General features: G+C 35.3%; 1 protein-coding gene across 1 annotated transcript in view; it reads right to left on the reverse strand.

Moving 5' to 3' along the window:
• Window positions 1–23,719, reverse strand: part of PTPRQ (protein tyrosine phosphatase receptor type Q) — a 100,373-nt gene extending 76,654 nt beyond the window's left edge. Inside the window, exons 1-16 of the mRNA XM_058863363.1 lie at window positions 23,666–23,719; window positions 23,101–23,212; window positions 22,197–22,423; window positions 19,910–19,979; window positions 17,708–17,907; window positions 16,029–16,278; window positions 14,758–14,886; window positions 13,864–14,010; window positions 11,884–12,056; window positions 9,308–9,521; window positions 7,476–7,652; window positions 7,182–7,361; window positions 6,242–6,349; window positions 3,511–3,792; window positions 2,958–3,140; window positions 2,153–2,254 (exon numbers count right to left, since the gene is read on the reverse strand). Of these exons, the coding sequence (XP_058719346.1) occupies window positions 2,153–2,254; window positions 2,958–3,140; window positions 3,511–3,792; window positions 6,242–6,349; window positions 7,182–7,361; window positions 7,476–7,652; window positions 9,308–9,521; window positions 11,884–12,056; window positions 13,864–14,010; window positions 14,758–14,886; window positions 16,029–16,278; window positions 17,708–17,907; window positions 19,910–19,979; window positions 22,197–22,423; window positions 23,101–23,212; window positions 23,666–23,719 (2,608 nt within the window). The remainder of the gene's footprint in view (window positions 1–2,152; window positions 2,255–2,957; window positions 3,141–3,510; window positions 3,793–6,241; window positions 6,350–7,181; window positions 7,362–7,475; window positions 7,653–9,307; window positions 9,522–11,883; window positions 12,057–13,863; window positions 14,011–14,757; window positions 14,887–16,028; window positions 16,279–17,707; window positions 17,908–19,909; window positions 19,980–22,196; window positions 22,424–23,100; window positions 23,213–23,665) is intronic.
• Between the last annotated feature and the right edge of the window lie 338 nt (window positions 23,720–24,057).

Below are 24,057 nucleotides of genomic sequence, written 5' to 3' on the forward strand. Positions count from 1 at the left end.
AACCTTGTACCATACTGGTACAGTATCCATCAGCTAATGTTAAGGCACAGCTTCTTTTCCTTTTTCTGACAGATGATAAAAGAAGATTTTGCATGGTGGTGTTAGAACATCTGTTTCTGTGATTCAATGGAAAAAGTGCTTCATGAGAAAACAGAGCAATGGCTAGGTCACAGTGATTCACCTACTGCCCAAGTACATTGCTGTAATTTTTTTTCCCTTCTAATAAAAGCAAGAGTTTTATAGACATGAACACATGTAAAATACAGCATAATAGTTCCCCTGAGAAAAAAAGGTGCTGTAAAGAATTACACAAAGTGGCAAAAGGTGGAAAAGTGGATAAGCATGCCACTGAGAGATGATAGAATTGTGGGATACTACAGCAGTAAAATCTATCCACTCCATCAAATAAGGACCACATTCATACACTTAACATGTCACAAGGGCAAATGAAAAGATAGCCATTCACCGAGATCCTTAAAATTTGTTTTAAGATGGTCCCTAAATGAGACCATATCCCGACTCTGTAGGGAAACATTGTAAATAAATGAAAATGCTAGACCACGTTTGATTTTGTTCTAAGGTCCTGATTAATTTTACTGAAGAAAAATAACTAATGTGTGCATAAATGATACTGCTTTATTATCAGCATGTTATTGAGAAATGTATCTTTGTCTGCACGTTGATTCATGGACCTATGTATCACTATGAAGTAATATTAGAATTACATTTGTTTTTCTCAAATTAAACCAAAGAGCATCATGCACTAAAAATTCAGGTCATAGCTGTAGTCATGCATGAAAATTGAGAATATGAGCATAACTATTAGCAAATCTATGAAACATTTGGTCTGAACCTTGGAACACTGTGTTCCTGTGAATACGGAACATGTGGTGTATTATAAATATTGTTGTTTTTCACTTCTTGTTCCTTTCACTATCTTGAAAGTTGGCATAAAGGTTTTATCAGTCTTTATATTATAGAAAAAACAATTTTATATTTTTCATGAATACACAATGGATTCAGTGAGTGTATTTACTGTTAAAAAATGTTGACAGCTGTATTTTGTGTTTTACTTGTTACCTTATCCTCAGTGGCCATACAATAAAATGGTGAATGCCGTCTTTTTGACATGTCTAGTTCATTCTATAATCCTTATTCTGAGAATTTTCTGGTTTTTGCTAAAGAATAGAAATTATATTGCTCTAAGTAAAAATACCCTGTTAAAAAAATGGATTTATCCAATCTAGCTCTTTTCAGTCTGCTCCAGCAACTTAACCCTTGACCAAAGTTTTTTTTACTGACAGTATGGCTGGTGGGTTACTTCTGTCAATGCTGCTTTAGACAGGTTCCCAGAGATTTCCTCCTGAAGCAAAGGAGAGGAACAGACACAGCCTTTTCCAAAATATGACTCACAGCACCTAAATTAAGATTCTTGCTATGAATTGTTTTCAGGATCCCTCTGCAGAATCTAGAGAGGTCACCAATGATAACTTTGCAAACAACATTGTGTACTGAAAGTACAAGTAAAATCTAAAATTCCTCTGCTGGTTCATGACCTATTGTGAAAAGTAGCAGGGGTTGCAAAACAACTGTGTTCTACCCTCAGCCTGCACATGTTCCAGCTAATTTTGGAAGTCCATGCTACTTCGGGCATTTTCATAATATTAATCGTTTCATATCTATCTACATGTACCTGTACATTCATCTGTTTAGAATAATACAAAAATCTCCCTGCAAGAAACCCCACAGAAATGTCCCTGGACCATTCAAACTTCCTTTTTGTGGTTTTCTCTTTCCTGAGCTCTCACACGACTGAAAAACCAAATACAATATTTAATTCTACAATGTCATGTATTAGATTAAAATAATATGAGTAAATTAAGATTCTTCAGAGTCGTAAGATATTGGTAAGATCAAAAGTCCATGCACAGCAATTACAAAATTTCATATAGCTTGTACTGATTAATATATTGTTAGATAAATGAATAGATAGATAAATCATTTGTGTGTACATGCATATATACAAATAGAAATGGAGAGACATAACTGTCAACAAAAGTGCATAAAAATCAAAAATATCTGACATCAAGTGTAAAAGTAAATTAAGAATGCAGGTAGAAAATGTAGCACTTAAACTTCTGTTTTGACTTACCATCTTCATCAGTTAGTATATGCAGAGGTGAACTACGGATGCCCTCCCCCACTGCGGTACTAGCAGACACTTCTACAGTATATTCTGTATATTTATTTAAATCTAAACAAAAACAACAACAAAAAAAAAATCAATAAAACAACCATTCAATGGGACAAATTCATTCATTTCATTTTAATGGACTTTAAGTATTTTTGAAGTACTGAATAAGCCTGTCACACTGATCTGTGTCATTAGAGACTGAAATAAGCATTAGGAAAGCTTGGAACACAAAATACTTTGCAAAAGGGGCAAAGCCCTAATTACCACCTTATACTTCATATTCCTAGAATGCTTTGCAATTTATCCTTGGCTGCACTCTGAAAGTGTAGCAGTGGAGGTACTGAGTTCCCAGCACTAATTGCTGTGCCATGCCTCAGCAATAATGACAGAACTTAGGAAAAGATGCAAAGATGAGTGGAAAAGGAAGTTTTTTATCTAGAATAAGATCAGAAAGATACGAGTGCCTGGAGGATTTACTTTGTTACAATGATAAGTCTGTTACAATGATAAGTCTATTGTAGTTCCTTGTACTTTAAACATCTTTAAATAGTGAGATATATGTTAGGCTCTATACCACTCAATGCCCATTTCACCACGGTATGACAAGACACAAGTTATTTCTCAGGACGAGGAGCAAAAAAACTTTCTGTAAGGGCAGAAAGGATCAGGTCCAACCAATGAACTAATATATCTCTGTCTGTCTGTTGCACACTTCTCAGAAAAACTCACAGTTACCATAAGTTCCAGATCATTAAATACTGGCCTGCAATACGTAGTGTCAGAAGAGTAGTGTTTATAACTCTTTCTTCAGTCCCATTAGTCCTCGTGAGATATATTGTGTAGGTCTGTATGATTCCATTGGGAATGGATGGTGGAAAAAATGATAATTCAATTTCCATTGATGAGATGTTTCTATAGGTTATGTTTTCTGGTGCAGAATCAGGAACTAGAAGAAAAAAATACAGATTTCAGTCAGTTTCATTGATTTGGAAAAAATTCTTGTAAACCGATTTCAGTGAACAATGTTGTAAACATTTGGATTTGAATCCCATTTTTTTTATGAAATACATTTTAAAAGAGGCTGAATTTGAAAATCAAAAACACTCAAACACACACAGTACCAACAAGGTCATTAAAAAAAAAAATTGATAGAAATCATCTTTACTCTTTGTACATAAAAAAGAACAGAATTCAAACTCACTGCCTTGCAAAGAAATCAAATACTTTTAAAATTATTAAAACTTATCTCTTGGCCATCAAAAGCTATCATAAAGCAACTTCTTGTCAAAAATTTTCATTTTTTGAAAAATACACACCAGTTTCAGAAGTTCTGACCAGAAGTGGAAAAGATGACTGATTCCCATAGCCAAGTCTGGTGAATGCCCTTACTGAGATGTTGTAGAGAGTATATGGCTTCATTTCACTTAGTGATATACTTGTAGATGAGGCATTTTTCATTAAAAAATCACTGGAATCACTGTACAGAACTTCATAGTGAGTTATGAGACCATTAGGCTGCTCAGGTGGTAACCATCTCAGATTTATTTCTGTTGCAGTTACATTTATTAATTCTAAGTTTTGAGGTGGGGAGTCTGGTTCTGCAACACAGAAATCAGAAAAAAAAACCTTTTCAAATAATTGAATACATAACTGAGATCATAAGCCTATTGGATACTGGCGTTGGATCCTCATTGTACCAAAAGGGCTACACTCATTTTCTCATTCTCTTTCTCAAAGCCTTACCACTTTCTACCTCAGTTAATTTTGGTATGTGTTTCATATGTTCACTTGGATTGGTGAACCTAAACCACTACAGTATGTCTCTTTTCCTCTCATAAAACTATGCTTTTTTTTTTGCCTTATGACCCTTAAGCTTTTCTGGAATTTCTTCTAAATCTATCTGAAACTGCAGTTATAAAGAAAAAACTTTCTTCTCTCTACCAGTCTCATGCAGACTGATCCTTCAAGTCCTCTCACTGTCTTCCTCATATTCAGTTCTTCAAATTTGGATTAATGTCCTCTTACTGCTTTCTATGTAAATAACCGCCCTTAGTATACTTCACTGAATCAACTATTGAAATAAGAAAGAGACTGTATGCACAGTAACTAAATTCCCTTTAGTGAACCCAGTGTAAATCTTGTATACTCTGGTGTGAAGGTCATGCACAAAGCGAGCCCAGCTCCAGGGTGGTGTGTGGCTAAATCTACTGGCAATGTATGAGTTCATGTGACTCCAGTGAGCTGCTAAGGCATGGAAAGGTCGAAGGAGTGAGTGGGCTGCACTTATGAATAAAATCAGCTCTGAATGTCAGCTTTGATTCTTATGAAAGCTTCACCACTTCACCCCTGAAACAATCTGCAAAATCAAGATAAAAATATACTACATACTCAGGATCACAGGATTCATTTTGTGTACAAATACCCATTTGCAGATATTTCAGAATTCGTCATGAATTTTTTTCCTAGAAGGTCTCACATATCACTTTCTTTCCTGATTTCTGAGCACATGAAAGTGTTAGCTGCAACAGATCACTGCTCTCTGGATGACAAGTCTACCCACATGGATATTTCCCATGTGAAGAAGCTTAATTTTTAATTGAAATACATTTTGCCATTTATCTGGCATGGTAAAATATTTAAATGCAACAGCCTAGTTTCTTCCATCCTAATGCAAGTTATCTAAGACAGTTGTAGTGAATCTTTTATTTGGAGCTATCTCTCTTTTCAAATTCAAGCAAATTTCTGTTCCTGGGTTGGCTAAAATTAGGAGAGATGAATCTCAGTCTGAATTACTTCAGGAAAGCTAAACAACAAGAGGGAGAAGATAAACAATTATGCATAGCCTTATATAAAGGCAAGAATTCTTGGTGGGTTTCTCACTAGTTTCCTCAAGCCTTGCATGGCTCTTTTATGAATGAATGAACAGTTGGCTGTTGGCTCTGAACAGAGGAACTCTACTCTGAAAAATTTCTTTAACACTCACAGGCAAGGGATTGTAAGCTTTCAGAGGAAAGAATATTTATATTAGTGATTTTCTGTTCTTGTGATATGCCTTTCCCCAGTAAAAAAACTAACATCAAAGAAGAATGTAAATTTTAAAAAGATTTGCAACTATTTTAAGTTTCACCATTTAATTTTGTGTGGTTATTCAAATCACCTAAGCTTCATAAATACCCATGATTTTTAATCCTGTAGTCCTTTTCTCTCCTATATTGACACTCATTTATTTTTCTTGTATTGTAATACATTTGAAAAACGAGAGAGATAAATGATGATTGGGCCATCACCCCCTGTATTACATCAGTAAACCTGGAAATAACTTGCTGAAACCAGTGAAAATACAAACTTGATACAAACAAGAAAAGACTAATATTCATGGCTCTGGTCTGGAAATCAAATTCCCGTATTTTCTTTGCAGAAGCCAATTACAACTCCAGCTCTTGCCCTAATGCCTTCATGGGTTGAAACTGCCTTACAAGAAAGTAGAATTCAGAAATCTTCATAATGTAGTATTATCCCTGACATTAAAATTATTGATCAGTCTTAAAATTAATAAAACCTATACGAAAGCAACTGCTTATTATATTCAGCACTAAAAAATCTTTACTTAATCAGCATCTTTGCCTACAAATAGAAATATGGCCTTTGAATTGTTGAAATGTCCATATGCTTCAAAACCTAACTAATTTACACATGATAACAAAAAGAAAAATAATTTTAAATGGAGTCACAAAGATTATGATTTAGATGGGTGCTAGGGACATATTGTTTTGAGAGAAGGAGCCTCAGCTCTGCAGCTTTCCTTACATATGTCTATCACATTTGAAATCAGTTGATTGTGGGTCATGCCATGGCTTTCATTATTACTTTTTTAGCACTTAGCTAAAAATGGACTGAATGAAGTCACTGACTGATAGAAGACTGATAATTTCAACATTGGTTTTATTTATACACTTTGTTCCCCCTTTTTGTATGTGACAATCTTCTTTTTGAACAAACACAAAGTTCAGTACAGAAAATAAATCATCACTGCAAACAACGTATTACCATCCTCAGGGGTTCGCACAAAAACATCATTCTCTTCAGACAAAGCACTTTCTCCAACTGCAGTAGAGGCTGTGACTCTCATTTTATAATTCGTGTACTTTCTTAAACCTGAAAAGATTAATTTAAAAAAATCATTACTCTTAACTTCGCAAACAAGACTGTTGACTTCTTTTGTCATAGCCACTTATAAAAATATAGTAATGGATACTGTCCTGAGAGTTTTTTAATACACCTTTGTCCCCTAAAAGAATATGTACAGTACCATTTCTTTGGTGACAGTCAAATAGGCATGCAGTTAATGCAGCAGATTTTGAAGTAAGTCAACTGGCTTCAACCCTGCAAATAGCTTGAAGAATTTGTCAAGCACGTCAAAGGATGCATACATGAACATCCAAATATGGGGGTTTACTCTGTATGCATTATTCTAATTAACATCAATTAATAAGTGAAACTCCATTAGGAATGTGTTTGCTTCTATTACTATAAAAAATACAGCCTTAAAATAAGAAAATTGCTATTAATATTAGACAAATATTGTGAAAACAATAAAGAAAACCAAACATTAAAATCTGAAAAAGGCTAGACAATTTAGGAATATTTTCCTATGGGGACACAGGAAACTGAGGCAAATAATCCAAGGAGAAATCCCCTTCACAAATTACTGCTTGTACCATTTCAAAAATTACTGTTTATCTTAACCAGCCTTCTTCTCCCATCTCACATACCCTGCATGTTCCTCCACAGAAGACAAGTCTGGGTAGTGTCCTAACCTTGTTTTTACATGCAGTTTTGTTGTGTGTGTGTGGACATGTGTGATTGCATGAGATTTGATCCACATACATTTCAAATGACTACATTACATTAAATTGGGGAAAAAAAGTTTGTAAAATGTACTTGCAAGATAAAATTTTTATATTATTTTAATCAAATGACACTGTACCTGTCATAAGTAAGCTGTTGTTTGAAGTAGTTTCATGAAATGCTCTTTTTGTATCCAGTTCCATTGCATAAACAGTGTAATGAATGATTTTCCCATTGGGATTTGCTGGAGGATCCCAATACAGCAAGACAGAGGAGGAGCTAATATTTTTGTAAGATATATTTCGTACTGAGCTTGGGACTTAAACAAAAACATAAAAACATAACAGTAAGTAAATAAGTAACTAAAAAAGTCAAACATTCAGTGAAATATGTCATGTATGTTAACTATGATAATACCAGAGTTACAATTTACCTTGCTCCTGTGTCCTGGCTGTAAGAACTGCTGGTGGTCCCTCTCCAACAGCCGTGAAAGCAGACACACTAATTGTGTAATCTGTGAAAGGTGTGAGGCCCTTTATAATATAGGACAGTTCTTCAGCCAAAATATCAATGTTATATTCATTATCTGTGAGTAAATAGAGAGGAATAGCTACTTACTGATAATTTTATTTCTTATGCATTCTAAACTCACTTTGGCATGGAAACCTGGAACTACTTTATTCTAAAAGAATTAATTTTCCTGTCAATTATAAAAATATAAAGAAAAGTCTACATTCCACATCTTAACTCCCTAAAGAAGAGTATATTATTGGTCCATTTTCATGTGTACAATAGATAGATTAGCCTAGGTGAAAGAATGAATGAGCAACAAGTAGAATTGTGAGGTTCTGTGAGTAATCAGTCCCCTAGAGGCTAGGAAGGTACTTTTGTATAAGGCCTAGTCTCTCCAGTGATTTCAGAACAATGGCTCCTAGACTGATGGAGCTTTTGAAAGGTTTGAAGTATTTTTAATTAAGAAAGATAGATTCCTTCTTCCTTGCCGTCCCAGTGATGCTAGAACAACAATACTTGGAAAGGCTGCCTTCACAGATCCCTTCACACTGGTATTTTTAGCAGAAGAGGTCATTAGAATGATAAAGCCATGCATGCCCACAAAGAGATTCTGGTACACTCACAATAAGATTCAAAGTCAGCCACAATTCAACTGTGTAGGCCAAAATCATTTGCTATAAAGGAGTAATTATGTCAGAGTAACATGTAAAGGTGTGGGTGCTTCATATACCTGAATATCAGGCTCAGAGTTCAGTGAGAAGGGCATTAAGAGGAAGGCATTGAAAAATCAGCAGACCCTGTCGAAAATTTGGCTATCAACAGCTTTAAATAGTATAATCACTCCTATAAAATAATACTTGTATGGTAGATCACAACAGACACTGGCAAAAATAAATTTTCGGCAACAGAGACATCTTTTAGCAAACCAATACCTCAAACTGAATGAGGCCATAAAAAGAAGATTTACATTGAACACACTGTACATTTCCTGTGTATGACAAAGAAGATTCTTCAGGATTAACATAGCACAGAAAATATCCATTGTTGTTTAAAATAATGGATTCAATTCTGGTTTTAGATACTGGTGCATATAGATGAATTCAGTGACTTAATTAAATAATTTGAAAAAAATATAAAACCTTTATTTTCTCCCCACTCTTCAAAACACTATCAAAATTTAGAGAGATATTTGAAATCCCTGCCTGTCAGCTGAGGGCTGCTTGATGATTTGTAAATATCCATACTTGGTAAAGAAACAGTGGTCCATTGATAATACAGAACAAGTGTACTCACTAATGACATCACCATGTCATGGGGTCATCTCCACCTGTTTGTAACCCATACAGCAAAGTTGTAACTTTTTGACCTATTTACCTTCACTGACATTTGAAAACCTATTAGTCAAAAGGCTTAGAGAAATCAAGGTCTCTGAAGGGCTTGGAGATATGTTAATCCCTGACAATCACACCTGCTTTGGCAACTGTAATAACTGATTGTCTATGCAGCTTGGCTGATGGCTTTCGGGTGCTCCTTTCACTAGGAAGAAGGTCAGCTGGGTGACAAGGGGCTAGTTCCTGCCTGTGTGGCATTCCCATTTGCTTCAGAAGGTTATTTGGTAGTAAAAAAATGTGACTCCAGCAAACGACCCATTTATAATTTGCTTGAACTATGTGCTAAAGATCATATCTGGGACAGTGATGGGGGTCCTTCAGAACAAAGAAGCAGGTAGAAAAATACCCTAAATTATCTTACCCAAAGCAGAATGCAGCTCTGCAGCTCCATTTATATCAGGCAAATTATCACCAGATACACTTGTAAATACTACTGGGGAAGCTGTCTGGATACTGGGAAACATTTCAGCTGAACCTTCATATAAATCATTGTCTGCTTCCACTGAATTCCAAAGGGGAGAAGAAGGTTTGGTATTTTCATTTATTGCATGTGGTTCCAAAGAATCAATCAGATACTATGAATTAAAAATATAAAAAGAAATCACAAACCTAGTCATCACTAAATGATATAATTAAATTTCTATCTAATATAAAAGTAATGTGTGTATGTTTCTGCATGCACATAGATACTATGTAAATGTTGACATACAAACATTATTGATCATTAGAATAATTTTAAAAATATAATCTTTGTCATAAAAATGTTCAGCTGCAAGTAGCCTACAACATTTTATTCTGGTTATTGTTTAATAAAACACCATTTAAATTTTTTTCTCCAAATACATGTTTTATATTAAGGTGGCAATTTTAGAGTAAGGCCTTTCATTTTAAAGCTATATCTTTGGAGCTATATTGAACTTGGGAGATTTTATTTGTACTAAATATATCCTGAAAGAAGGCAGAGCAGGCATGGAAAACAAGAGGATTTCACGGAAAACAACAGGATTTCAGAATGCCATTCCAGTCCCTCAAGGAAAGAATTAGCAGGCTGACTAGATCTCTGAGAGGGAATAAGAGGAGAGAGAGAAAACCAGAAGCTAATGAAATAAAGGGGAGAGAAAGATAAGGGTGTATATATGTGAAAAAGGAAAGTAAAAGGGAGGCAAGTGATAGAGGGGCCTGTAGGACAGAAGACGAAAAGAACAAATCCAGTCAATTGGAAAGGGATGGCGGCAGATATAAGAAGAACAAAGAGAGGAGAAACAAAAGCAGAAGAGAGAGAGAGGCTAGAGCATAGGTACAAAATGGTGTGTTAACACCAGATCTTCATGCCCCTTCAAAATCTGGGACTAAATCCAGGACACGAGTATCTCTGAATTGTTCTGCTGTCATCTGGAACACTCCCCACTCACACATATGGCCCATCTCATTGCCAGAAAGAGATGCTTTAACAGTGATGTAACTAATACACTTTAGTTCTTTCCCTATGGACTCTGGGCAGAGAAAGGGCAAAGCCCTTTTTTACTCCTTTAACATGAGGTACATTAGCCACAGGCACAGATAGAGCATCAATCTCACCTAAGTACCGAGAGGTAAAAACTGTATATGACTCATCTTCACCAGCATTTTATAGCAAAACAGTAGGCCACATGGAAATACTTTTTGCTTATGAGGATTTTCCACATATAACACAACAGCTTTTGGTGTTGTAACTCAACTGGTTATTGAGTACCATTAGCACTGTGGGTGTGACAGTTCAAGTCCTGTAGCTGCTCTAAGCTGTGATCAATGCAGTTCTAGATAAAGCAAAGTGTTTTATGATTTGCTTTGGGTTTTAATTAGAAAATTACATTCAATAAATTATAATAAAGCAGCAATGATACTGCACTAAGAACTCAAAAATTAGGAAATTCCATAACTAAAACATTTTTGTGCAGACTATTTAAATGTTTTGCGTCCGGACTATGATACAATCTTTAATTATAGAGTAATATACTTTCCTTTTCCAAGGATGCCTGCCTGGCTTAATGAATGGATCCTTATCCTACTTTTTTTTCCCCTTTCTCCTTATTTAACATTTGACTCCAGGGCTCTATTTAATGTATATTGCTCAACTTGAAAGTGAACGCCTTCCTTGAGCTCTACATCAAAAACTTAGATTCCAATTCAGATCCAGTGAAAGACATCACTGTCTGAAAAAATAAGGAATTGTGCAGACTTTGGGCACCTGTTTTCAAAACTCAGACCAAAAAGCCCTGCCTCAGAGATAATTCAGTGCTGAGCTGAATGTTTGTTGGGGGTCTGCAGTTCTGTGCTGCATATTCAGAGCTGCTCCTCTAAGCGTGTAAAGCACATCAGCACCCCAAATCCAGAAGCTAGACTGATTGACAGCATAGGTCCCCAAGAGATATGATCCCATAGATGTGCACAGATATCCTCAGCATGCAACCACAACATGGAGTTAAGCATAAAAGGAGGCAGAAAGTCTTAGCCTGTCAGCCTTGCTAGTAGAGCACTCAACCATCCTTTGTACACTTCTGCTGAATTCACGGGGTTCATACCCACATCTTCTAGAGGTTTTACTGAGTAGCTGTGTATCAATCTAGGTACCCAAATCTTTACTCTTAATAGTCTGGCCACCCTATGCCACAAAGAACTCAAGGACTCAGAAGGACAAGACTGTGGGCTGAGGCTTCCTGCCTTCAGCAGCTGGATAATTCTGTCAGAATGATTTATTTTATTGTGTTGTGGAAACAGCGTTATTGGAATCTTTTTTGAAAGCCAGTCAGAGAAAGAGAGTGGTCTGAGGAAGCTGGCTTTTAAAAACATTGACAACTCATCTGTGGGAGCTAGTTCCACTTTCTGTAAATGTCAGCTAAGGCAGAGAGCAAATTTATTCTAACATAAAATCCATATTAAAAAAGAATAAAATAATACCTTATTTTTATCTCCAAGAATAGTGTTTTCCAGAGTGACGAGCGTTTCCTGCATGTGTACTTTAACTCTGTACTGGGTAATGATTCCATTTGGTTGCTGTGGCTTCCTCCAAATAATTTTTATATATGTGGCTTCCACTTCTGCTAGTTGTAAATCTGATACAGCACCTGGGACTAAATATTCAAGAGGAAATTTGAGTTCATTAAACACTTGTGATTATTACAAGGTTTTTCAGCATTGGATACAAAGTACAATAGGCAATCAAATTTCACATCTTTGTCTTTTGAGCTGACCCTGTGCAAGATAGAGACTTACTTCATGTGTTTTCTTAGCAAACAAGTTACACTTCTAAAAATACGCACACTTTTTTAACACATAAGATGTGTATGAGTAGGTTAGAGACTAAGATGATGTAAACCAGGATAGCTCTACTGAGGTCTACTTGATTGGAATCAAGCAGACTTTTTTTATTTTCCTATATGGAGTCTTAAGTATATTTGAAAATGAAAAGTTAGCTCTAAAATCATCAAAGCTATACTAGAATGAAGTAAAAAGCTGGGGGAAAAAATTAATGTGATACATCTTGTTAATTTCCCTTTTACAAAATGTTTATGTAATTTTATTTAAGTTTATAGGATTTTATTTATATTATATATTTTTATATGTGTTCAATTATATATATGAAATATATATCTATATATAGATAGAAATTATATAGTTTATATAATTTCTTCACTAAAACTCAGTCTAAATTATATTATAATTTCCATAGGACCACCAGAGATAAAAGACATTTATATTCAATAGAGTGATATTCAGAGTTGATACAAAAAGAAATACTTTTTTTCCTAATAGACTTCAATAAAAGACAATTTTGTAATTACTTGCATAAGGAGGATTTTTAGATTTGGCTTTAAAAAAAGACACTCTCTGTTATTCTAAAAAAAACCCCAAACCCACCAAAATTCCCTTTGACTTCTGACAGTGCATTTCAACACAAGATGAGAATGACTGACTGTACTCAGGTAGGTCATCTCTGGAGCTGTCTCTGAGAGCTGCCAAAAGCAGATCATTCAGGAAAGAATATAGTAGAGAAAGATAGGTTTTTATATTCATATTTCAAAGTACAAAAGATAGGTTTTCCTCCCAGTGTTATACCTTAACAACAAACATTGCCAGCAATCCCCAAGGCAGAGATTTTCTAAATTTGTGTTGTGTGGCATAAACATAAGTCAGAAATAACAATCTTGAAACTGCCTATTACACACCAAATCTCATTTTTTCCTCACTCATCCTCAAATGCTGGCCAAGAATCCCACACAATCTCACATACATGGAAGATAAAACTGCATTTCCATGCAGCCAAGGGCTCTAACCTGGATAGTTGATTATTTGGGACCGGAATTCCCAGAGCACAGCAGCGAGGGCTCAGGGGCAGAACCAACCACTTGAGCGGGACATGAGCTCGGTGCTGGCCCTGTCTCAGAGCTGTGCTCGCTGCTGATGGTGGCTCCACCAGAGATGGGTTTGGGCCCTTGGTTTGCTGAGAAGGAGCCAAAGGAGAGGTTCAGCAAGGAACGGGGCTGAAAGGGCAGCAGAGGGAGACTGCGCTGCTCTTTCTTTTCCTCTTGCTGCCATCTAACGGGGCAGAGGCGGCCCTGCAACTTCATTACTGTCTCTAAAATTAACTATCATTTGACTTCCATTTCGAAAGAAACTACATTTCTTTCACAATCTCTGAAGGCCTGTGATAGCGGATAAGTGGACTGACAGGGTATGAACTTAACAAAAACAAAGAAATAAATGACATAATAATATTCAGCTGATTTCTTTAGTTTTTTTGTAACCATTTTTCATCTCTTCTAGTGCTCTTATATCCATTCTTCTCTTTTGCAAAGTACTTTAAAGGCTCTGAAGGGAAAACTGAAACCTTTTTTAACATCCAATCAGGGTTTTCTTTTCTTCTCTATGCTTACTTACCATCTGCAGGAGTGAAAACTGTAAGGTTGGTCTTTGGCCCCAGCCCAGCACTTGTCTCAGCACTGACGTACACGTCGTATGTTGTAAACGGCACGAGGTTACTAAACACAAACCTATGGTCTTTTGTACTGTTATCCAGAACACGACCTGGAATTAAAAATAAAGAGATTTTAGGTCTAAAACAGAAACAAGTCCATGGCTTCTTTCCAGTATGAGGAACAAATGAAAGGACAATTTTTTCTGGGGTGAGGCTAACCGGGAATCAATTTCAATGGAATAATGCTGGATATATGGGGAATGAAACAACCAACCAACCAACCAAGACACTTCAAGGAGTGAGTTTTAAGAGGAAGAGATTAAAAAAAAATTATCTTACTTTTCCTGTGTGGTCCCATAAAAACATTAGAATACAGCTTATGTCTTACTGAACTAAAGACAGTTCTATAATTTCTGTATCTATACATGTCTGAGTTCAAAAAAATTGCAAAATCATCAAAACAGACTTAAAGAGTTGATTGCATACTGCATGAGGATGAAAATTCTCCATAAATCTTTAACAGAAAGAGAAGAAAGTAAAGGTAAGATACAGAACAATTTGGATATATAAGCACAGCAATTCATCTGTACTTAACCTGTCATCTCCTGAGAGGCTGAGGAGAAGTTGATTTTCTCTGTTCTTAAGAATATCTAATGTGAAATCAACTTTATACTGTTCCTTGTAATGGACTGACTACTCCCTTAAAATTAATCTACAAACAGTTGAAACACAATAGTAAAATAGAGACACATAACACTGCTTTTGACTATCCGGTTTTGATTGGCAGGTCCAGAAGAAAGTGTAAGGAAATAATCATAAAAAAATCAAAATAAATGGTAACGTCAACTCTGACTTACCAGATGGTCCATACAGCTCAACTCTGTAACTAAATTTTCCTGTTACTATGGTTGGTGGATCCCACATTACTGAGAAAGACTTTGCTGTAATGTTGCTCTTGGCAAAATTCTGTGGTGGATCTTCTGGAACTTAAACAATATTGGAAAAAGTCTTTGACCATAAAATACTTTATATTAGGATGTCCAAGGACCCCATATCAGACAATTCATTTTAGACATAAAAATTAAATATTCTGAAGGGAAGCCATAAAAGCATATCATTAAAATTACTTAATTTCTGTTTTAAGACAACTCTCAGAAAGGGATCAAGAGTGTTGATAGTATGCAAATAATCTCTAAGAGACAAAGGTGAAAAATAAACTAAAATCAGCCCTGAAAACATTAGAAGAGAAACTGAGCAAAATTTCATCAACCCTAGACAGAGTGGCAAACTAAGACTATTGAAATTTTGTCAAAGCAATTACACTGAACATTTCTAGCATGGGATAAATTTTTTTTTATCTGAACAGTGCTATCTATTTTGTATGTATGAAAGGGAACCAAGTAACATCAAACCATGTCAAGCAAAAGAATGATGTGCTAGCAAACAGAAAGCCAGAACAACATTCCTCTGGAAAGCCTTTTCTTTATAGCTCTGGTAACAGTGTTCCCACTACCTAAGCCATTACAGAAGTGCTGCTCATGGACGATTGATTCCAATTGGAAAGCATTGAGTTGCAAGAAATCAAAAATCAACTTCACCTAGTGCTTAAAGATTTCTTCAGTACTGAATAACTTTCTGCAATAGGTACAGATTGGCAACATAAGTACAGGAGTTTTTTTTATTATTGCTCATTTCTCTACAAAGGCAAAGAAGCTTTAAATGCATTTCTATGCACACAAAACCCATACTTTTAGAATATTTTGCCTGACAGCTATCCCCTTCATCTTTATTTTCAATTCTTCCACCGTTATTCTATTTGCAGTTCTTAAATTGTCCTCTCTTTTTCACAAAATTCGATCTGTCCTGAGCATAATTTTGGTATATTTGACTTCTAACAAAAAGTGAACTCTCACTCACTGTACATTATTAGATACATAAATATATAAACATTATCAATTTATCCCCTCAGATAAAATTAAGCAATCATGAAAACACAAAAGCATGATACAGATAAAGACAGATTTGGACAGAAGTATCTCACAGCCGAAAATCAAACCTATATTTTGAAGTTTTTCACATAAATCTGGGAACCTTGTTGCCATTTTAAAGCCGTATGTATTTAATGTACCTGATTCTGGTGTCCGGACAATGGCGCTGTCAATGTAGCCCGCTTCAGTGGTAACTGCAGAGACTTCAAAAAGATAGGTGGTGTATGGCCTGAGGTTAGTTACAACAAAGCTGATGGGTTCACTCCAAACAGAGCTCATTTGACTTGGTGCCTCTGTAGTTGGTGTCACTGTAGTCTGTGAAAGAATTGTGGGTTTCCCAAAAGTAGTTGAAGGAGTGGTAGTACTCCACAAAAAAGATTCACTCTTATCCTATAAATACAAAATATGAAACACAATCAGGTGCATCTATAACCAGTAACTGTAAATATATGTAGATAAAAAAGGCAGACCATCTTTGAAAAAAAATTACCCTAAATTGATTCTCTTTGTACTTCAGTTTCCAAATTTAGGCAGACTGTGCCAGTGCTTCCTGTTAGTGACAGTGTTATAGTTTCCTGCCTTTTTCAAAAAGATCTCAAATCTGCCTGAACAGAAGCATCTCTCTAGGATTCATTTAACTATTCCCAGTTTCTATTTTCAGCATTCAGTCTCTCTCTTGAAAAGAAGGTTCCCTAGCACGATCCTTTTACATCACATATATGTTGTGTGTGTGCATGTGCATACCCACTACAACACACATGTATCCATACATCATGGATAAAACTAGACAGAGTTTCTTAATCCATCCTGTCAGGAGACAACTCTGAAAAATTGCTAGGCATCGTAGTGACCAATGCTTATGGTTCAGCAGGTGGCAGCCTGCCTGCTCAGTGCTGAATTAAATCAGCCTGGTGTCAGGAACCGTTGCAATGCCTAAGATGATCTTCCAAATAAAACCTGAAACCAAAGTTATGATAATTTATGTCATTTAAAACCACTTTTCATTAAAGCACCAAGCTTGGGAAATTGAAAGGAAAAAAAAAACATAAAAAGAAAATGGTTTTGTTACTTTATGTTTTGACATTTGTGTAATTGCAAAACTCTGCTCAAAGTAAGAAGGATAAAAAGAAAAAATTCTAGACAAGAGAATTTTCTTCAAGAAATTCCAACAGGATACAATGGTTGCAGGTCTGAATTCAACAATAAGAACAATTCAAACTACAACCATATTTTTGAAAATCACTCTGCTAATCATGTTTGGTTTTTATTTTGATATGAGAAGTATTTAAAAAAATATTGAAATGTGATACACAGATATGTATATGTGATACATATTTTTAAATACAAAAAGCATTATCATACTGCATAGAACATAAGACATTATGTTATAACAATACTATGTTATAACATTAGGTTATAACAATACTATATTTTCTGCTCTGACCAAAAAATGCCTGTAACTTTTTGGGGTTTTTCTAGTTGAATAGTTTGTAAAACAAAAAAATAAAAAATTGAAAGCTGAAAAACCCAGAAATTTTCTATTTCATGATTTTCTGTTAAAAATATGGCAAACTTAGCCTTTCATAACATTTTTACTTTGATTAAACTCAAATTTTCAAGCAAAAGCATTCCATTTAAACTACATTGAACAGAAAGGGTTTTCTTCATCCATTTTATCTTGTCTTGGGACTAAGTTTGTAAGGCTTTTGGAATCTTTCTGAAAATCAAGCCTGCATATTTTTGTGTCTCAAATTTTAAATGTAAAACTATATTCTGTGGGTTGAGCCTATTTCTAATTTAAAAGGTCTGTAGCACTTACATTACATTCTGGTAACCTCCCAGACAGAAGGTCCTCCACTTTAACCAAGACATCTTTCACCACAATTCCACTTCTTGCATGTTTCACACTAATCTTGAAACTAGTTATCTTTCCATTTGGTTGCCGAGGGAGAAACCAGATCAGATTTACAGCTGAAGAATTTAAGGCTTCAACTGTGAGATTCACTACTTTACCTGGAGCTTGAAAAAAAAAAACCAAACAAAAGCAGTGAGATAAACTTTTCTTCTCAGCATTGAAAAACAGCAAACTCCTTTCCTCTTTTTTAGCTTCCAAGTTCTGAAGCAAACACATAAAAATCATTCACAAACACACATACAGTAGCAGATATACAACCATTTTCAATCTGGTTTAAGTGAGAAATAAAATTATTTCAATCTCATATTATATATAGTAATTGGTTTGGCCAACTTAAAAATATTCCTTTTAGAAGAAAATCATATACTATTCCAGAAATAGAAAAAATTTGCCCATTTGTTTTCTGGTTAAGAGCAGCTGATTATTTCTGTTTTATTTCACTTTACTTCTGTCATCTTTTCTGCTGCACATAGATTTTTGGTAGCTTTAAGTAATTAAATTAAATTGGAATATTCCCTATTACTACATAAATGCTGGTCTTTGTATCAGTGACAATTTCTGTCAAACCATCAGTGTTGATCACAGCACAAAGGGATGAGATACAGCATCTAAATCAGATTTTACATGCTATTTTACATGCTGAGCTCGCCTGTGAATTAGAGCCCTGTAGCCCTGCCTGTAGTGCTGCCTGCACGTGGCAGAGTCAGCGGCAGGCCCTACAATAGCTGACTTAATACTAAGGAGAAAAGACTTTTCATATTATTTTAAAAAATAAGGCATTCCACAACTACAGATCTTCCACAGGTGAATTGTGACAGCTCCTCCAAGCCTCATATTTAGTGCTTTCAGTCCTGCTAAATCGTTTCCAAATCTTTCACCTCTTTTCCCCTCCTCCCAAACCACTTCATGTTTAAATAATTTTATCTTTTGGCAAACTTTCTCACTTTAAATTTCCCATCTTTACATTGAGTAAGTTGCTTGGTTTTCCTTAGCCATCAAAACAAGAATTAGAACAAAAAAATAGTTAGGAAAGTAAAAGTATAAATGTTTTGCCAATGACACATAACTCACCTAGAATTTGAAGAAACCTACCAATTACATTTATTGTAAGGCATTTTAGGTTTAACAGAATTGTAGAAAGAAATTCTTCCAAAAGTAAAAATCTTATGTTCTCATATGGAGAAATGCCAGGGCTGTCCTCTGTCAAACATGAGTAAATAACAAAGCTCACAGAAATAAGGTTTTTCACCAGCAATAATGCAAATAAGAGTAATGATTTCACATAGATCCATGTAGCAAGCTTACTACTCCTCATATTGGGTTCATAAATTATTGCATTATTTGTGCAAAGTGATGATTTCTGACATTAATTAAGATATCTCAGTCTGCAGTTTGCACAGAAGCAGAAAGCAGCCTAAACACAGATGGGCAGTGAGTGCCTTGGCAGCACGAGTTCTGTATTCCATCGAGGCTGCTTCACAAGAGGAGCACTGCGAGCTCGTCAGCCAAGGCACAGCTGCTCCTGGAGCGCAGCTAAGATCACAAACACTAAATTAGTAAAGATTGTGCAAACTCAGACCATGTTTTTTTAATCTTTAAAACCACCAACTCAAATTTTCATTTCAGACTCTTTTCTTACCTTCAGAATTAGTACATAAAAATTTAATAAAATACATTCTGTGCTGAGTTTCTTAGAACCCATCACTAAACAAATTGATTGACTTAACAGACAATGGCAGAGATGATCCCACAACAAAGTCTGTCTCCTACAACTGTTGCAGGCAACAGCAGATGGATCCACTTGATAGGTAGCTCTGCTCTGCTGTGACCTTGCTTTCTGCAAGCTTTTTCTACCTAGAAACTGGTACAGGAAAACTACAAGAAAAACAGACTTTGTGTACAATAAATGCCCCTATGGGCACACCCTAAATGCAGTTGCTAGCAAATAGAACAAGATGAACCTTTGTCACTGAGTGACAGAGTAAGAATAATGATTTTTCTCTAAATGCATTGGAATTTGTTCAAGTATGAAATTTATTGTGGAAATCTATGTGAACAAATTAGAGCAGCTTTAATCAAAATAATTAACAGCTTTATGAAATTTACCACTTTCTGCAGTCTGAAAAAGGAAAGGATCACTAAACACTCCAACACCAGCACTGTTCTCAGCAGCAACCTACAAAAAAAAAAAAAAAAAAAAAAAGAAAGAATCCACATTAGAAAATCTACAGGATATACAGTTTCAGGGAGTATGAAAATCCTAAGGATACACAGGGATACAGCTTTTAACTTTTAAACTATGAATATGCAAGTGAACATGCCCTTTATAGTTGTGTTGTATAACTTATACTCAATAAAGAAATTAAAAATTGTAAAAAATTTGTAAAATTTGTAAAAAATAAAACATAAAAAACATGTAACAGCATAAAAAATTGAGAAAACCACACGTGAATATCTACACATCAAAAGAAGATCCTTATTTTATGAGTCCCTACTTTATGCAAAAATCAGCAGCAAAAATAACATCAGTAACACTCCTTTTTCTTACTACAATATGCTTAAAGCAGATTCTGCATTCCTACTTTACTTACTATAACTTAAAAGGGTAAAAAGGAAGATAAGTTCCCTTTCATTTCTCTGTCTCCTCTAGGCTAGCAAGAGCAGGTGAACCTTCCTCAAAGCAGAAACCCAAGGAAAGCATATCTTTTTGCAGAAGGGCAATAGGTCAGTGCACTGTAGATGCACTTTATGACAGATACTTCAGTGCTCAAAATCATGGACAAGTCTTCCCACAGAAGAGCAATATATTGAGTCCTTGGTAGAATTTATGGAGATAAACAAAGCAACAATGCCATTTGCTCTGCAATGTAGGATTTGGTGACAATTCAACTCAGTGATGGGCCATGGCATCCAGTACTTACAAACAAGAGGAGGGAAGTCTAACTTCTTATTTCAAAAAGAAGTAAAAGGAACAAAAGGTAAACATGAGTAAAATTCCAACAGTGATGGGGAGAGGTGTGGGAAGGAAGAAGCAAAGTGAAAAGCTCTCCAGCAAGGCTATAGCTGGCAATGTCAGACAACAAAGATGTGGTCGTGGGGTTTAGGGAGCTGACAGTGCAGACTGTGGGGAAGGCAGGGTGAGAAGGGGTAGGTGTGCAAAACTAAGTGTGGATATCTGTAGAAGTGACAGCACACAGAGGGTAACAAAGGGCAAAAGAAAACAGAAGGCCTCAGACCAGAAAGGTAAACTTGTTCTAATCATTTATTGGCACTAAACAGTGTGTTTTTCAAAACTGCAGAGATTAAACAAAAGAAAAAGGCTACAACTTTACAAATAGTAAAGTAATACAAGGTAGCATTGAAGATTTAATCTAGTATGTCACAAAGAGCCTGTGTCACTGGTTAGCTCCTTCCCAAACCACACAAACACATGCACATCCACCTCATGGCTACCAATCCTACCTACTTATGCTTCACAGGGACAATGATTGAAACATCCTTGGGCATTGATGAATTCTCTGGTAATTGCAATAGCTCAGGAAATAGCCCAGGAGATCTCTAGGGGGTTGACATGCACTCAGGAAATTCTGACAGTATTTAAATTACACTATATAAATCTTAAGCCATGTCCTCACCTAAACATTGTTTTTAGTACCTCATCTGAAGGCAGGTACTGTAGAATGAGCTCAGAAACAAAACTAGCACTAAGACAGACATGGAAGCTCCTACCTCATATGTACAGCTTCAAGGCAACTGAATGGAACAAAGCAAATCAACAATATACTAATAATTTAATTTTTGGTATTGAAAAGAGGAACCTCTACAAGGTTCTTATGAAAGAGTAAAGTAGGCAAAGAATTGCTTGGAAAATACTGCCAAGGGAGTAGCAGTTAATTTCTGTCCACATTACCTGAAGTCATCTACTGTTGAAGAGTTCAGAGAAGGATCAGGAGTGCCTAACCTCAATGCAAAAAGTTCCATGTATGGAAGACATGCTTTTATGGATCTGGATGAGATGATTTAGTAATATACATGTAATATGCAAAGCACACCAGTCATTTGAAAGATGAAATCTCAATGACGATAAGGAAGGATTTTGATGTTCCCAAAAATTTTACCCTTTGCTTTTTATGTTTTACCACATAATGCCATATCTTAATCTGAATATCAGTAGAAGAAGGTACATTTCAGTGTAGGTTTGACTGGAACATTTTAAAGTAGATTTTAAAGACACTACTCAAATAAACTCAACTATCTCACTAATATATTTTTTTATATGGGAACAGTAAATATCATGGTCCCTCAGAAAACTCTACAGGAGCCTACTATAAACTCACACAGTTTACAATAAATCAGAATTCAAAATACTAAGAGGCATTTGTAAAGCTTTTACCATAATTTCATAAGTTGTTCCAGGGTTAAGACTGGTGAGAAGAACTTCCAAACTATCTGGCTTGGTTGTGACCTGTGTATAACCTGTTTGCATCCATGGGCAGACTTCTTTATATTTGACAACATATGAGAGAATTCTCCCATTTGGATAGAGCGGTGTGTTCCAGGACAGCAGAATCCCAGCAGAACCCACTCTTTCACCTGCAAGGAACATGGGTGGCCCAGGATCTAAAAAAAAATTTAAAAAAAATTACATATGCATACACACAAACACACACACAAGCACACACATCTAAAACAATTTTTCATTAAGATTAATGATAGTGGAGACACATTTACAGATGCTATAGAAAAATTAAATCATCTGCCAGGACAATCCCATAAAACTTCTGAAAACTGATGTACTTCTGAATAAAAAGCTTTTATTGCTGTCTAGTGTCCTGTTAGAAATTATTAGATTAATTTTGGAAAGCCAGAAACATTCTTTTATAAGAATGTAAAAAATGTACTGCCCAAGATCTTTGTTTAAAAACAGAGTTTAATGTTAATTTGACATCTGACATATTCTAGCACTCAATTAAAGTGTACTCTCTTAAAAAGCATATCTGCTTTGGCTACATTTTTTTTGGAGATAGTTTTGAATATTTCTTTATGTACCACTATAGATAAATCAGAGTCTGGATATTATTACATGACACAGCAGCAAATTTTTCAAAAGCTTGTAAATTCTTAAGTGCTCATAGAACACTTCAGATTCAGTATTTTTAAATGGTTGAAGAAGATGAAAAATTTTAATGACTGTTCAAAACTGATCATAATTTCTTGGACATTACTGTGCACATAATAAACATAAGAAAGCATAGCCTTAAAAATGAACAAAATTTCATCAGTCATTTTTAACTCACTTGTCACATTTGTTGTCACTGTTCTACTTGCAGGTGAACTATAGACTGAGGAAGAAACTGCAGAAACTGTGACACTGTATGTTGTTCCAGGAATAGTATTGGAAAAATCAGCCTGAAATAGGACATAGATTTATTTAAGCCTTTTACAAAGGCTGACAAAAATGAAGCCCCTCCGCTCAACAAAAACCCAAAACAAACAAACAGAAAAGAACCCTACAAAACAAAGCACAAAAAACCCACAGAAAATTTTTCATTATAAAAATAGTTGTTTGCATCTGTTAGCTACAATATTTTGCTGCCACCTACCCTTCATAAGATGTGTTCATTATTCAATATTAAAGAACAACAAAATTAACTATTAATTTTATCCCAGAGTCCCCTAACAGTGTATCTATAGAGATTTTTCTGTATCATTATCAAAGTAAATATGAAGCACTATAAAACTCCTTTTTGAAAGAATGGACAAAAAAGCAACCCAAAAAACAAGCTTTTGACCCTTAAACTAACCCATCGTTTTCAGTAAACATAATGATTAACTTTTTTAGCAAGAAATTATATAAAATACCTGTATCTTTGCAGTTCCAATGAAAAACAAAAGCAAAACATCCAGAGCAACCATTATTCCTGTTAATATTATATGTTCCAGACAGCAGAACCAAAAAGTGCTCCTATATCTTTTCTATGGCTTAGTAGTGAAATGTTGCCTGCATTAAAGATTTAAGCAGAGATCTCCCTGGCAAGTACACAATTAATGAGTCTGTACTACTCAATAGCTCTGTCCTTCCCTTGTTAAACTATTCATGAATCCTTGGATGACGGTCTGCTTCCTTCTAGTAGACCTTAAAAAAAAAGTTCACTACCTGTTGTTAGGTAACAAGCTGTGGATGCTGATATTTTCCCCAATCCCACCAATTTTTCATTAATACTTTTGTATTTATGTATGCATTAAACAGCTAA

This window comes from Poecile atricapillus, chromosome W (genome assembly GCF_030490865.1).
Source record: "Poecile atricapillus isolate bPoeAtr1 chromosome W, bPoeAtr1.hap1, whole genome shotgun sequence".
Lineage (NCBI taxonomy): Eukaryota > Metazoa > Chordata > Aves > Passeriformes > Paridae > Poecile > Poecile atricapillus.